The following is a 14789-nucleotide window of genomic DNA, read 5'->3' as shown; positions in this document are numbered from 1 at the left end:
AATCAGTCTTTTCTGTTTTTTTTTTTCTCCCCACAGGAACAATATGACTTCTGCTACAGGGTGGTACAAGACTTTGTCGACATTTTCTCAGACTATGCCAATTTTAAATGACGAGATTTGCCTTAAACATGATTTTTAATGTTGTTTTCTAAAGCTGGTTTGTCAGTTTTATGTGTTTCTTTAACTTGGTCAAATGATCTATTTTGCTATGCACTTGTCCTACTATTAACTAAAACTCCATCCTCGCTGTAATATACTGTATCTCAGTGGATTAAAATTGTAAATGGAAAAAAGTTAGATTAATAATGTATATTTCACATCATGTATGATAATTATTTTGTCATGAAGTGTAGTTTCAAAGTTGGTCTCTTATTTCAGTTCTGTTGTATAATATTGTACTTTAAATGTCCATGTAAGTGTTATTTTGGATTGACCACGTAATATTTTTAAAAGTTGTACTTATTGTAAATGTATTTATGTGTTGATGATGACATTCCATTCTTAAGTTTGGAGAACATTACGGGAATGTTAAGATTATCTTTTTTTTTTTTTTTTTTAGAGTACATTCTTTCATTTATTGATGACTTCTATCTGAGATTAGAGGCGATTTTGAACCAAATTTTTAATTGCCCTGAAGCTACATGTCCATAACGAATATGATACTCTTTCCAATGGAAATACTGTCAGAACAAGAGAGCATCACTTCAGCCATAATGCAGAAAACAAAGTAATGCAACAGAAGCCAAGATGACAACCCAACATGAATTCAGGCAGAGGTTTCACAGTTCGACTAGAGTCGTGAAAGACCATTAAACTGGTTTTGTACCTCAAAAAGTGGTTTGCAGCTGCATTTAACATGGATGTAACGTTACTACATTCTGCCTTTTGTCTGTAGACAGCAAAAAGTATTTTGCTTAAATGACTGCACATTAAAAAGCACATATAACTAAGCCTTTTGCCAAGAACCTGCAATATTCAAGAGTATGTTTATGATTGCTTTATTTGTATTATAGATTACAGATTGTTCACAAATCAGTGCCATATGTACTTTTTTAAGACATGGAAAAGTAAAACAACCCTGAGATGAAAGCAGAACATTTAAAGTTCATCCAAAAAAAAAGGTAAGTGTGATCACTGACTGCATTATAGCAAGTACCTACTTTGTCAAGTATGTTTTCATGACAACTTATGTCAGATGCACAGTTACTGTAACACAAGAGGAGACATGTAATAGTAAAAACCACAATACACAAAAGTGGTGCTTCAGTGCCTGCTTAACGCCAGAGCAACAACAAAAAACACACTCCATATTATCAAGATTTTCTCTTACTTTATATGTTTTAGAATACATGGGTTTTGTTTTGCCACACAGGTCAAAATGAGGAACCAGAATGTTTCATAGAAAGTATTGAGTGTCGGTTTCATTGGCGAGGCATTAATTGGAAAGTATCTGAATGTAAAATAGCTTTTTGGTGGAATTCTTCTGAAGTAGCGACCCCCATTCATCCGGTACTCCAAAATTTAACCAAACATTTGGAATAACTTGACCCAGCTCTTTTAAATCCTCAATGAAACATGTGGTTTTGTTCAATCTGTTTGTAAATACTACATTACAAAGTGCTAACATTGTGAAAGTGAGGAGCAAGGAACTGTCAAGTGATTGGTCATGTTTTGTGTGCTGTCTGTCTGTGGGAGATGTGAGGTGCAGCACAAGAAGAATTGACTTAGCAAAACAACTGATTTTCCCATGGCTTCTTTTCTGTCTACGCCTTCCTTTTAAGAATATTGAAGAGGGTGTGTTTAGGCTACAGCTCTTTGCCTTTGCTCTCTCTGTGGGTGGTCTATCCCTTTTTGGATTCTCAATGTCTTTGAAATGCAAGTTGCAATATTAAATTCATCTGAAAATGCTTTAGGGGTCAGTGGAAGTGTTTTTTTCAGATGCGTTTTCTAGCCGCAGTGTCAATGTGCAACAACTTATACTGTCCGTATGGTTCTTTTTAACTTTGGGGAGATGTACTGAGGACCGCTCAACCCAGTACAACTATAGTCGCATCTTAATGGAATACGATTCACACTGCATACACTCTTTGTAACCCTATGGTTCTTAATATGACCATTAATTGACAAATCATTTGGTCCGAAAAATGTCAGAAAATAGTGAAAAGTGCCCATTACCATTTCCATGAGCCCAAGCTGACGTCTTGAAACTTCCTGTTTTTCATTTCCTATACTACAGTTCTGAGAAAGCCAACCAGTACTCACATTTGAGGAACTAAATCCGGTGATTTGCTGGCAGGCTTGCTTAAGTTTTAGTTCAACTGTAAATAAAATAAGAAAAGATTATTTTGAACTCATAACATCCTTGTTACCAAAGCTGCTTTTTAACCAGGTGACCTGCTTGAGCTCTCACTCTGAATATCTAGTTAGATATTAATACAGAGATCAGAAACTGGATGAAAATGTTCATCAGAATCATGTCTGATTCTACTTATTATTGCTCTACGCCATGGTTGCAACTAACTGTTTGAATAATTGATTGATCTATTATTTTCTCAATTCATTTGATCAATAAAATGTCAGAAAATACTGAAGTATGCCCATCACAACTTCCTAAAGCCTAAGATGATGTCATCAAATTGATTGTTTGAAATGACAAACACTCTAAAAACCTAAAGATATTCAGTTTAACATCATATACTTAAACAATTCCATTATCAAAATAGTGAAATACTTTTGTCGATCGACTAATTGATACATTGACTAATAATTTCACCTCTGTCATTTCAGTCTGTAAGCTGCCATTAAGTTCAACTTTGCTTTGCCATTAAGTTTCAAAATATCTTTACAGTTTGAGTTATTTCCTTCTCTTCTTTACCTCTCCTCTCATGTCTGTTCATCAATGCTGGAAATAGCCATAATGGGGAAGTGGGGAAGAACACCAAACAAGAATATGGAAACATAAGATTCAATACTAGCAGGGACAGAGGAAATACAATAAGGTACAGTAGATTCACAATAACTAAAGGCGATTTGGTTAAAAAACCACAACTGACTGTACTATAAATAAAAAAAAACAACAAAAGTAAAACAAAAATCCTCAAACTAATTCAAAACATGCAAACTAACAAAGAGGCTCAGTTTTTCCTGTCTCCAACACTCCTGTTTGCACATTTCCGTTCTGCTCAATGAAGAGAGACTGAAGACAAATCTTATTAAATGATTTTGATGAAATTAAGATATCATGGATTCACATTAATGATTTAAGGTCTAACCTTTCTAAATTTGAATTGGGGATTGCCAGTATCACTTCATAGAGTTAATTATGAAACTGTTTACTCCACATTGCTCCATAAAATTACACCTACAATCAGTATTTGGATAAGAGTTGCAGTGGTTATGTAACATAATTTGAGGCACAATGGCACATTTCTTGACCTGTGTTAGTTATAGTTTAATCCAACAGGGGGCAGTGCATCTCAATCTATATGTAGCTGAGAAGGTCTATAAATCTAAAAGGGAAAAATCCATCCAAAAATAGAATTCATGTTTCTGTGAGATGATACTACTCATCATAATTACCAGTCATAATTTGGTTATTGCAGCCTCTTTAAAATGAACAGCATAAAGAGAGACTGCTGTGATGATTATTGGGAGAAAAGTGCTGAAGTGGATTTATAGGTGGTGAATAATACAGCAACGCCTAAATGACATTATAAAAAACCTGACTCAGATTAGATATGCATGACCTTAAAACACACTTAGTTAGTAATTGCTTAGAGATGAACTATTCAGAACCTAATCTCAGAATCTGTCTCGTGAGCTCACCAGATCTCCAGTTCAAATGAATGATCATTATTTTGAAGAGAAATCAGAGTGAGTTCTTATTCCTCACATAGAGAATAATTCCTTTGTTAAGTATTCTTAACTGTTTATGGTAAAATAAGTTGGTTTTTACGAAGCAAACAAAGAATGATGTTGAACTGAAATCAAAAGCTTTGTATCTCCCTATCTCTCTACATCTGTCTGTCTGTCTGTATCTGTATGTATGTAAGTTTGTCCTTCGAATATCTTGAGAACCGTTCATCCGATCTTCTTCGTACCTGGTGGTTGGATTGCTGGGGAAACGAGAAAGTGTAATGTCGATGTGTGAAGTTGTTTGGATGAGCGGTTCTCAAAAAAGATATAAAAATACCTCATAAATAACATTGATTTGCTTCTTCTTCTGCCCGTGGAGTTAACGAACAGAAATACAGACAGCACCATGCTGCCATCGCAAGCCACACTGTGGTCAGAGGTGGGATTACATCCATAGTGCTAATGACAAAAATGTTTAAGCACTGTGTAACATTATTGAGAACATAACTCGGCATGTACGTGCAAGCACGTGTACGTGTAAGTGCTCGATTTCTCAGGTAATTTCTCAGAAATATATAGAAATATCTCATAAACAACATTGCTTCTGCTTCTTCTTCTGCACGTGGAGTCAACAAGTGGAAATACAGACAGCGCCACTCTCACTCTGCCACTGCAACCCACATTGTGGTGATAAGAACTACCATAGAGAATGAATTGAAAAAGTTTAGAGAGTTAAGCTCTATTCTCATTCCTCACATGTGGGAACTTTGTATTTATGTTCAAGACATAGTGCAGGAAGTCTCAGGAACGTTTTGAAAGGGCACTACAGTTCATCCAATCAACTTCAGCTCAACTCAACACTGTAGTCTCCAGATATTCTGTGTGTGAGGCATTTCGGGAACATTGGTAAATTATGAGCAGGCACTGCTCTGTTTACATAAATACAAATGATCTCTCCTGTGCCAAAAACTGGTATGATAGTCCTACAGAAACTGATTAGACTTTAAAATAGCAGGGGAGACCAGGGACAATTGTAACAAGGGATGGTTGTAAAAACTTGAATTCCTTCAATCAGAAACAAGTTAGAGTGATTACACTCACTCTGCACATGCTCAATTAGATTGTCTTCTAACGTACAAAAAAGGAGCCACTTTTGAAACTCCCAGAGAAAGCTACCAGCAAAAGTGTCGGTTGTATTTTTTGGACACTGTCCTGAGATCAAATGTGTAGGAATCCAAACAATTATCATTAAAATCATTGTTTTGTAAGCTAAAAATAGAAATGACTAACATGTGTCAAACTAGCTGTCAGGCTAATTCACATGAGGTGAAAACATGGCTGGTGATACTGAGACGGTTGTAACGCCTTGTCCCTGAACCAAGTGCATTCATTTATATTTCAAAAACCTAAAGGCCTGCATAAACTAGATTTGTCAGGTGGGGAAGCAGGAGTGGACCCAAATGCAGAGGCCGGAATGCAGATATGATGAAAATCTCTTTTAATAATGGATGGTCAAGTACAGGCAAACAGAACTGGCGGACAAGATAACACAAAACGATCCAACAAAAACTCAACTCAAAACCAGACCTTAAATACAGACTAAACTAATCAGGGAATGGGGAACAGGTGACGAGACACAAGGGCAGGCTGGGAGTGATTGGCTGAGGGAAACACAGGAAGCAGGGCAGGGCTGACGAGACTGATACAGGGCAGGTGTTGGGAAGACACAGAGCAGAGCTAACAAGGGTGAAGCAGGGCAGGTGAGGAGGAGTATAAGAACACACAAGGGAAACACAGTAACAAAACTAAAACCCAGAAAACACAATACTCTAAATACAACCCACACTAACCTGTCCAAGAACCATCATGAACCTAAACTAAAGTATACAACACACCAGGCTAAACAACAAAAGGCAGTCCAAACCCACCACCCAAATATAACAAGAAAACCTATATGAACCCAAGGACTAAACAGAAGTGCAAACCAGGAGACCCCAAAGAACACAAGAACATAAAAAAGACCAAAAAACACCCAAAGTCCAGGCAGGGTGTGACAAGATTACATGCTAAGTTAATGACAATCAGTTGGATGCTAATGTGGAAACACATGTTTGCTTACAGCATGCCAAATATCAGAAAGAGGAAGACCAACAAGAGAGTCCCACTTCCTTCACTGGAGGGGGTTTAAGAATGAAATAAAACAGGGCAAATCAGTCAGAAGAGTGGCCAAATCCGTTTTCACAGGAAAGTCTGAGGCTGAGGGATCCAAATCATTTCGCAGAATAGGGTACTGGAGCCCCAAGAGGATTTTCTCCACAGAGCAGGAAATCCTTCTCAGAAACTACCTGATGCAGGCAACTGATTTGTACTGCACCCATTAAATAATTTTCTTGCATTATAATTTGACGGCTTCCCCTCTTTTTGTTATGTCGTGTGAAAAAAGGTAATTATTATTTAAAAAAATGAAATGAATAGTCACAATAACATGAATGATAAATTATCTTTTTCATTTTGAGTATTTGATTGATTAATTATGTATATTTTAGACATGTTACAACTGTCCCTGGCATGTGTAACAACCTTCCTTGTACACTGGGATGGTTGTAACAGTGGAGTGATTGTATTTAAATCAATTTTGCATCTTGTACATATTTCATAAAATCACTTAAATACACTGTTTTGCGAATGATACATGAACAGAACAAAAAATTTTACTACTTCCAAATATAAATGTGTGCTTACATAAAGCTTTCATCCATGTGATTGCCACCAGTCAATAACAAGGAGGAGTAAATTTCAACTATTTTTGCCAAACAATCCTGTTTCTTATCTTGCAGAAAAGCCCAAATGACAAAAAGCCTCTTTGTTGACAATTTCCACTTCCTCAGGGACCCGGCACCATGGTAACACTCCACAGCGGGAGGAGCTGTAGGCCAAAAAAAGTTCAGCACAAGTGAAGAGGTCATATGAATTATGGATTAACCCTATCCAACTCTCTTATTTTCATTGACCCCTAACTACTTCTATTTTTTTCTTTCACAAGGCTTCCTATTTTCTTTCTAATATAATATGGAACATGCTCATTTATTGGCAGGGGTGGTATGCGCTCTGACCCCCCTCCTGAAATGCATTCATGTGTAGCTTGGGAAACTAATTTCTGATTACATACAGTGTATGTGAAACACAAGTTTTTTCACAAGTGCCAAGATTATCACGTTATCCAAAAACATCATTTCACCATCTCCTGAACAAAGTAAGACTCCAAAACCAAAAACATGTGAGAATTTAGCATTTGGAACTACAAACATGTGGAATCCATCTTTTACATTTTTTAAAGTAGCCAGAGATGCTGAAAAATGTACCTAATGACGGTTGTTTAGACCATTTAATTAATGTCAATTAAAGGAATTCAATGATTCATTCAATCTTTTCATTTAATTTGTGGCTCTGTGAAGCTCAGACACAGCGATCCTTTTAGCTAAATGCTAACAGCATGCTAATACAGTATGCTCACAATGTCAATGTACACCATCTTAGTTTGCGTGTTAGCATGCTAATTAGCACAAAGTGCAGCAGAGGCTGATAGGAATGTACAGCAGACACTGATGTCCAAAGTACTGGACGAATTAAAACTGATCTCATAGCACTAAATGATAGGTCAAGCGATCACCACAGTTATTAAAAATTACTGTGTGGGGAACCAAGTTTCATAACATCCAATACTTTCACTCAAAACCACAGATGTGAACCTCATGGTGGTGCTAGAAGAAAAGTCAGGATATCCTTTAAGTCATTAGGATTAGTCATCTGGGAACCATAGATGTGTGTACAACATTTTGTGCAAATCCATCAAATAATAGTTGAGATATTTCAGTCAGGGTCATGGTGGTGGACCTATAGACCCACATTACCATGCAGGGAGCCAAGCAAAGTAAAAACCTAAAAATCCCCTGTATTCACAAAAAGGGAAGGAGAAAAAAAGAACAGAAAGATACAAGAGTCAAATTTTTATCAGTGTTGCATGTTACTAAGATATATGCGTGACCATTTAACCACACTCTCTTCTCTTGCTTCAGTGTGGTTGTAGCTGATGAAAAGAGACAGGCACAGGGTGGAACTTGGAGGCGGTCCCATTAATATCCTAAGAATGAACCGGAGATCCTGTTATTTTGGGTGTCTGGCCGTTATCTACTGCACTATTCTTTGAGTTTTCACTGCCTTGGTAATGACTTGTTGTTGTTGTTAAATTTGTTCTCTCACCCTCCCTTCCACTCCCTGCATCTCCCTTTCAGGGCATAGCATCTTGCTACACTGAAAACATTCTCAACAGACGCTTTAAGACTTACCATAATTCAATCAGACAGCTTTTACTGGGGGCGTTAATGTGACACAATGCTCCTAAAAATGCATTACAAGCGTTATCCTATTCCTCCTTGTTCCATCTAGTCTAGTGTGCTTTTCAAGCTTCTTTTTCAGGAAATCAAGTGGATGCTTTGATGAACCAGCTGCTTGGTTTGGAGCAAAATCTTTAAATACACATTGTAGATGGAAAGAAAAAACAGTTAAATGCCAATGCCAAAAAAATCATAGCTCGTCTACTATTTAAATTATGCTATTTAAACACTGATGATTATACTCTCACTGTATGTATATTTTTATGTTACTTTCTGAAATCCCCAGCCTATATGTGGGTGTAAGCCTTAATCCCACTGGCTTGTTTTCATCTTTGAAAATAAGCCATAAACATATGTTTAATTTTATTTTTTTTAAAAGGCTAAGTAATTTCCTAAAACAGCCACACAAGCAGAATGGCTCTAGGGATGGCAATGTCAACTGCAAATATTGCAATGAAAACTGAAAATATCTCATGAACTATTGGATGGATTTCCATTAAATTTAGTTTAGATATTCATATTGCCCAGAGGATGAATCCTAATGACTTTGGTGATCCCCTTGACTTTTTTAGTTCCACTTGAAATTAGTGGTGCTAATGAAATGACTTAAAAACTACTGGATGTATTCCCATGAAATTTAGTATGAACATTCATGTCCCTTTCAAGATGATTTTTAACAACTTTGGTGATCCCTTAACATTCAACATAAATGACATTCCCATCCGCTTCAGTTGTATTTTGTGTTTAATGCTAATTAGTAAATATTAGCATGCCAACATGTGAAATTAAGATGGTGAATTATGACATATATAACAGTTTTCTTGGGTGTATCTAAATTAAAAGAAAGTATAAAAGTTAAATTGTAGAGGGTCCTAAAACTGACCCCTGTGAGACACCGCAGTTATTTTGTTTAGTGACTATCTTTCAAATGATACATAAACCACATTGGCCACAGCTAAAATATTCAACTGGTTCAAATCCAGTGAACCATGACGGTAACCATACTGGCATCTTGCTGACTCAGAGCAATCAACTTCTTTAACAAGCTTACTGTGCAATAGTTTGCATGAAAAACTGACTGGAAAACATGCAGTTATGACAGTTATAATAGTTGCTCAAGGACATTGTCTTACCAAGAGAAAGGAAATCTGTCACAGGCCTATAATTACTAATTACAGAGTTAACATCAATATTTTATCACCTTGTTAACATTATTGATGAGGAAGTGCTTTAATGTAGCTTCCTAGTAGCAAACAATAATTCATATGAACACAATTATAAAAAACTTTGATGGGTTTCAAACACATTAAAAAAGTAATTAACAACAGGGCTCCAAACTACAGTATGTCACGAAATTCCCCCCCCCCCCCCCCCCCCCCCCCCCCCCCCCATGTCAGTGCAAGACACAGTTACATTACAAGATATAGTGTAGTCTGTTAGATCCACACAATGAGTAGCAAGAAGTGATTTAACTACAGAGAAATTCGCTGCTCATTTTTATTGGGAAGATAGAGAGCATTTGGTCTCAAATTTCACCTGATCCACGAAATCTACCCACCTTCAACAATAATATTGCTTCACTCTCCCAGTTTCAAACCATTAACATCTCAGTACTAGATAAAATGATTTCCTAGTTTTTTAAAGATATATTCCCCTCTGTTGGTTATTTTGTTCTTTTGATTATTGAAAACATTCTTTTGATTATTAACTGTTCTCTGACTTCTGGTAATTTTCCCATTTATATTAAACATTCAGTCATTCAACCATTACTGAAAAAGCCTAATTTGTATTACTCAGTAATTACAGACCATTTTCTAAATGATCATTTTTATCTAAGGTGCTTGAGAAAGTCATTTCAACTCAATTTATATCTTTAATGAATAGTAATTATATTTTTAATAGTTTTCAGTCAGGTTTTAGAGCTCGCTATAGCACAGAGACAGCCCTCATGAAGGTTTATAATGATCTACTTTTAACAGCTGATAAGTGGTGACTGCACAGTCCTGGTGCTTTTTAGATTTACTTTTAGATCAGTAGTGTATAATATGAAAGATAAAACACCACATCAAAATTGTATAGAATTAAACTTTATTTTACAAAGGGAACATGTGAAGGATTACACTGATACCCAGCAGCCAAGGCCCAGCCAAGCCCTGGATGCTTCTGTCTGAACAAGCTGATGCTCCCTTGAGCACGCCAACACAGGTGCCATTACGCTGTCTCCCGCTGGCTGGGCAGACTGAGAGGATGATATTCATCTACGGAAAAGTTGGTGGATGTCCTGCAGCTTCTGCTTCAGCCCTGCATCAAGCTTCACTCTCTTCAGGCGTCCCGTGTTGCTGCTATGGTCTTGCTGTGGCTACCCCTCACTGCAGGATGTGGGCCTGTTGATGGACAGCAGTATAACACAAGATTTTTCAAAGTTAAAATATTACCTATTTCATGCAGACAGGGTAGTAACTGTTTGTGAGTAAATATATTCAAAAGTATCTTTCATTAAGCTGTGGAGTGGTTTAACTAAGTATAAATCAGTTATATCACTGCTTATCAACGGTGAGTGTCAAATTGCAGTTAAATATTTAAAGACCCCTTCTGATGAAAATCAAGTTTTTGATCTCGTTAACATGTCCATGTGGCGCTTTTCTAATGTTATACGACATATCAAGAGCAAAATAAGTAGTCAACGCCATGGCTGAGCATATCTGCTTTGAAACTGCAGTGTACCGAGGACAGTCTCAAAAAACGAAAAATGGATTCAGTCAGGCAGGATTTCATGTGTCACAAACCTAAGGAACCAATCCCATAATAGACAGAGAGGTGCTTCATGTATCATTATGTGTAGGTGAAACGGTTAGCTACTTTGAAGCCAGCTGTTAGCTACTTATCGTAATTTTGATTTGAAGTTTTAATACTTTCAAAACGATAGCAGACGTGTTTTGTTTTCGGCTGCAAATTTACAAAAAGAGAAACAGTGAGCCTTCATTTATTACCAAAGGATCTGAAAAATCAAGAGAAATGGGTGCAGTTTATTTGGAAAAATTGTCATGTCCCACTCAGACTTCCAGTGAAAACACAGGTTTGAGTCGCCCTTTTCAAGAGCACTGTTTTGAAAATTTATCACAAAAGCAGATGGGTTTTGCCACAAAACCTGGACTGAAGCCTAATGCTGTGCCATCCATTTATCCTGGGGACACGGCAAGTTCGAGCCAACATATTGGTAAACTGGTAAGTTTATTTTTCTTGTGTTTTAGCCGTTGACTGTATCCAACAAATCTGCAGTGCGGTAACGTGACGCTTAATAGCTAACGTTAGTCTGCCAAGTTACATGATGATGACTTTCTTCGGTCTTTATCTTATTTATATATGTCTCTGGTGTAGCAAGATAACATTAGCTAAATCAAGTTCATATGCATGATCTGCGGACAAGAAGTAGTCAGTGTTAGCACATTTTGAACAGACAACTATGCACAAAAGCTTATTACATATCATACGACATGGATATGAGATTGCTTGTTGTGAAATATTTTTCAATGGGGAATTCTACAGTGTATCTTCTGTTTATCTGTTTTTCAAGAGCACTGCTGCTTCGTGACCAAACACCAGAGATGTGAGCTGCCAGTGTGAACCACTGTGTTTATTGTGTTCTTAATAGTGTTTAGTTTTGTTTTTTTTACCCTACATCTTTTCTTTTTATGTTTAGTGATCCCCAGTGTAGTTATTATACATAATGTTTGAGTTGCACAGTGATGTCTCCAATATTGTAAAACAAATAGCCTACAAAAACATTTGTTTATTGTTTTTATACCAGTATATTGTTCCTATTTACATTGTGTTCCATAAATGTCTCTTACTCAGTTTAACTAATTGAAAACATCACATTGCACCTCTAAACTCTATTTACTGAATGACCTAGACAGTCTAAGGTTTTACTTGGCTGGCGAACTGCTTGTTATCTAGCAATATTCTCACTCTTACACACTCTGAACACAAATAACATCACCTACATGACACAGTACAATGTTACTAACAACACTGAGCAAAGGTGGGTGTACATTTCACAGACTTAACTGACTCAAAATGGCCGTTAATGCTGTCTGTTAACACACATTAGACTGTGAATTACACATGCTAATTGCTAATGCTAATAGCTAGTGTGATTCGCTAATGCTTCCAGCACATACAAATATCCCAGCCCAACATATACATTCAAATTCACATTGTATGCGACCCCAACCTCCCCCGGCTAATGCATCACCAACCTGCATTACTGTGAAAGTCTTATAGCACATTCATGTGGTGTCGGAATAATTGGAAAAATTAGTTCCCGATTGGGAAAATTCACATGAACAAGTTGGAACAACAACTTGGAAAGTCAGCGAAAATTTTGGTACACGAATTGCTGACTTGCTGAAAGTTGACACAGAAATATGGTGGACGAAAGTAAATGTTTGGTTGATGGTAAGAAAGTTTTTATTAATTCACATATAGCACATCAATTTTTTGCTCACATGTAATTTGTGACATGGTATTAGGTTGCAACCGCTATTTGCTAGCCACATAGAGTCCACATAGATTAGTTAGATAAGTTATTTATTAGCATTAACCATGGTAACAAGTCAGATAAAGCAATATTATAGGGAATGTACTGGTGCAGCAACAAGTCTGGAACAAAATTACAACTGTTTCAGCATACTTGGGATGGCAACATGAATCTTCACTGGGACACTAATCTCAGCCAACCCATCACCCATGCTAAAGAGAAGGGGATCTGCTTTATGTAGATGAAGCTCTTACAATTAGGCTAAATTAAACCCAATATTGATTGGATCTGCCCCTGTGGAGCGTTCCTTGGCCCTGCTTGCAAGCACACCATCTGCAAGTACAGGGGTGAAGTGAAAGATAACATTTTACTGGAGTTGCTGACAACTATGCTCGTTACTCTAAGTGCAACAAAACCGGAGTAAAAAGCCAATAATTACTTAAACAAACCGCCTCTTCAACAAGAATAAACATGCAGAGAAAGCGATATTTTCAACTGCTTTGTCTGCAGTGTCCCATCCCATCCACCACAACACAAAAGCCTGTATGTAGCCTCACTGTTTATCTGAGTTTGCCATGTATTTTAAAATTTGGCAAATTCTTGTAAACTTAGCTCCTGGAGACAACGCAGCCGCTCTAACAGTGGCACCTGCAGGCAGTGAATCACATCAGCAGCAGACAGAGGAGGACAGTGGACAGGAGGAAAGACTGCCTGTGCAGAAAGCAGCTGTGCACACGCCACTTGAATGGAGTTGTGGTAACAGTTGGGTTGAAATTGTACGTTGTGTGTAAATTGTGTCTTATAGGTGATCTGGTAACTTGGGTAACGTCAGACAAACATACAAAACTTATGGATCCATGTGTATGACGATTATACGTAATAAAGGTTGAGGGCCATACAAATTATGGGAGTTTCCTGGGAGAGACAACAAAACGGGAGCACAGCGGGAGAGGAGGTTGAAAATAAGGGAGAAACCCAGGAAAAATGGGAGATTTGGCAGGTCTGAGGAGGAGAAGCAGGAGCAGGAGAAATGGAGCCAAGTGATCAGAGAGGAGGGGGGACAAGAGATGGGGAGACAGAGCAGCGCTGCCAGATGAGGAAATTTAAAGTATCATACCAGAGTCATAAAATAATTGTTGTATGTGAGTCATAACCAAGACATCAAATAAGTGACCTTCTGACACCACCTATAAGTCTAGCCACATTGTTTAAAGAAAAAGGGAATTAAATAAACAACATGCTTACCTTATCCGCACTCATTTTCTCTACTTTTTTTTCACATGGATGACGCAGAAAGCTATCATTTGTGCAAACACTGGCAGGAGAACGATAGCCTTGCTTGTGAGTCACGTTCATCATCACAACAAGCATGATTGGCTGGAAAGATGTCACTCGAGAAGAGATGCGTAAACACAGACGTAGGATCCATATTTTACTATCCTGATCGTGTCAGGAAATGAATTAAAATGAGATTGCCAAGACTGATTACAACAACTAAGTGTCACAAAATGATCAAATTATTATATACATTATAGGACTTTTGGCATTATTGATCGTACATCGTACAGAGGGCAAAATTGTCATACAAATACAATAATTATCGTACATCTGGCAACACTGAGAGAGTCAGCTGCAGCTCGTCTGAGCACAGAGGTCTGCCCTTCAGTGTCAGAGGGAACAAGTGCGACTCTGTCTATAACGCTAAACAAACAACACCAAAATCTCTAACTTGAAGAAAGAAAATTGCTGCTTGAAATCAAGGTCTTAAAGCTTCAGCAAGATAAATTGAAGTTGGAGATGCAGTTGACGGAGGAATACATAAGTTGTCTACTTATAATACCAGTAGTCTCTGTAATTCAGATGAGTTTTAACATGAACTTCATTGAGAGTGCAGTGCTATATTTCTTTTTGTCACATTATATCAAGAGTTTTCTATGTTAATGCTCAATTGCCCATTGTTATTGTGGTTTTAATTGAGTAATTATTTAAGTCATCAGAAT

At 37.3% G+C, this 14789-nt stretch overlaps 1 protein-coding gene and 1 long non-coding RNA gene across 4 annotated transcripts in view; both read left to right on the top strand.

Moving 5' to 3' along the window:
• ptprea (protein tyrosine phosphatase receptor type Ea) overlaps positions 1–950 on the top strand; it is a 53051-nt gene extending 52101 nt beyond the window's left edge. For all 3 annotated transcript variants that reach the window (XM_067575704.1, XM_067575703.1, XM_067575705.1), the window contains one exon: positions 37–950. In XM_067575704.1, coding sequence (XP_067431805.1) covers positions 37–111 — 75 coding nt within the window. In that variant the 3' untranslated portion in view covers positions 112–950. The remainder of the gene's footprint in view (positions 1–36) is intronic.
• Positions 951–10008: 9058 nt separating this feature from the next.
• On the top strand, positions 10009–14009 carry LOC137172406 (uncharacterized). The gene is made up of 2 exons (XR_010924972.1): positions 10009–11474; positions 11824–14009. It is a non-coding gene; the product is annotated as an uncharacterized lncRNA (long non-coding RNA).
• The last annotated feature ends 780 nt before the right edge of the window (positions 14010–14789 follow it).

This window comes from Thunnus thynnus, chromosome 20 (genome assembly GCF_963924715.1).
Source record: "Thunnus thynnus chromosome 20, fThuThy2.1, whole genome shotgun sequence".
Classification (NCBI taxonomy): Eukaryota; Metazoa; Chordata; class Actinopteri; order Scombriformes; family Scombridae; genus Thunnus; species Thunnus thynnus.
The sequence above is the reverse complement of the archived record's forward strand: the minus strand, read 5'-3'. Positions and strand labels throughout refer to the sequence as shown.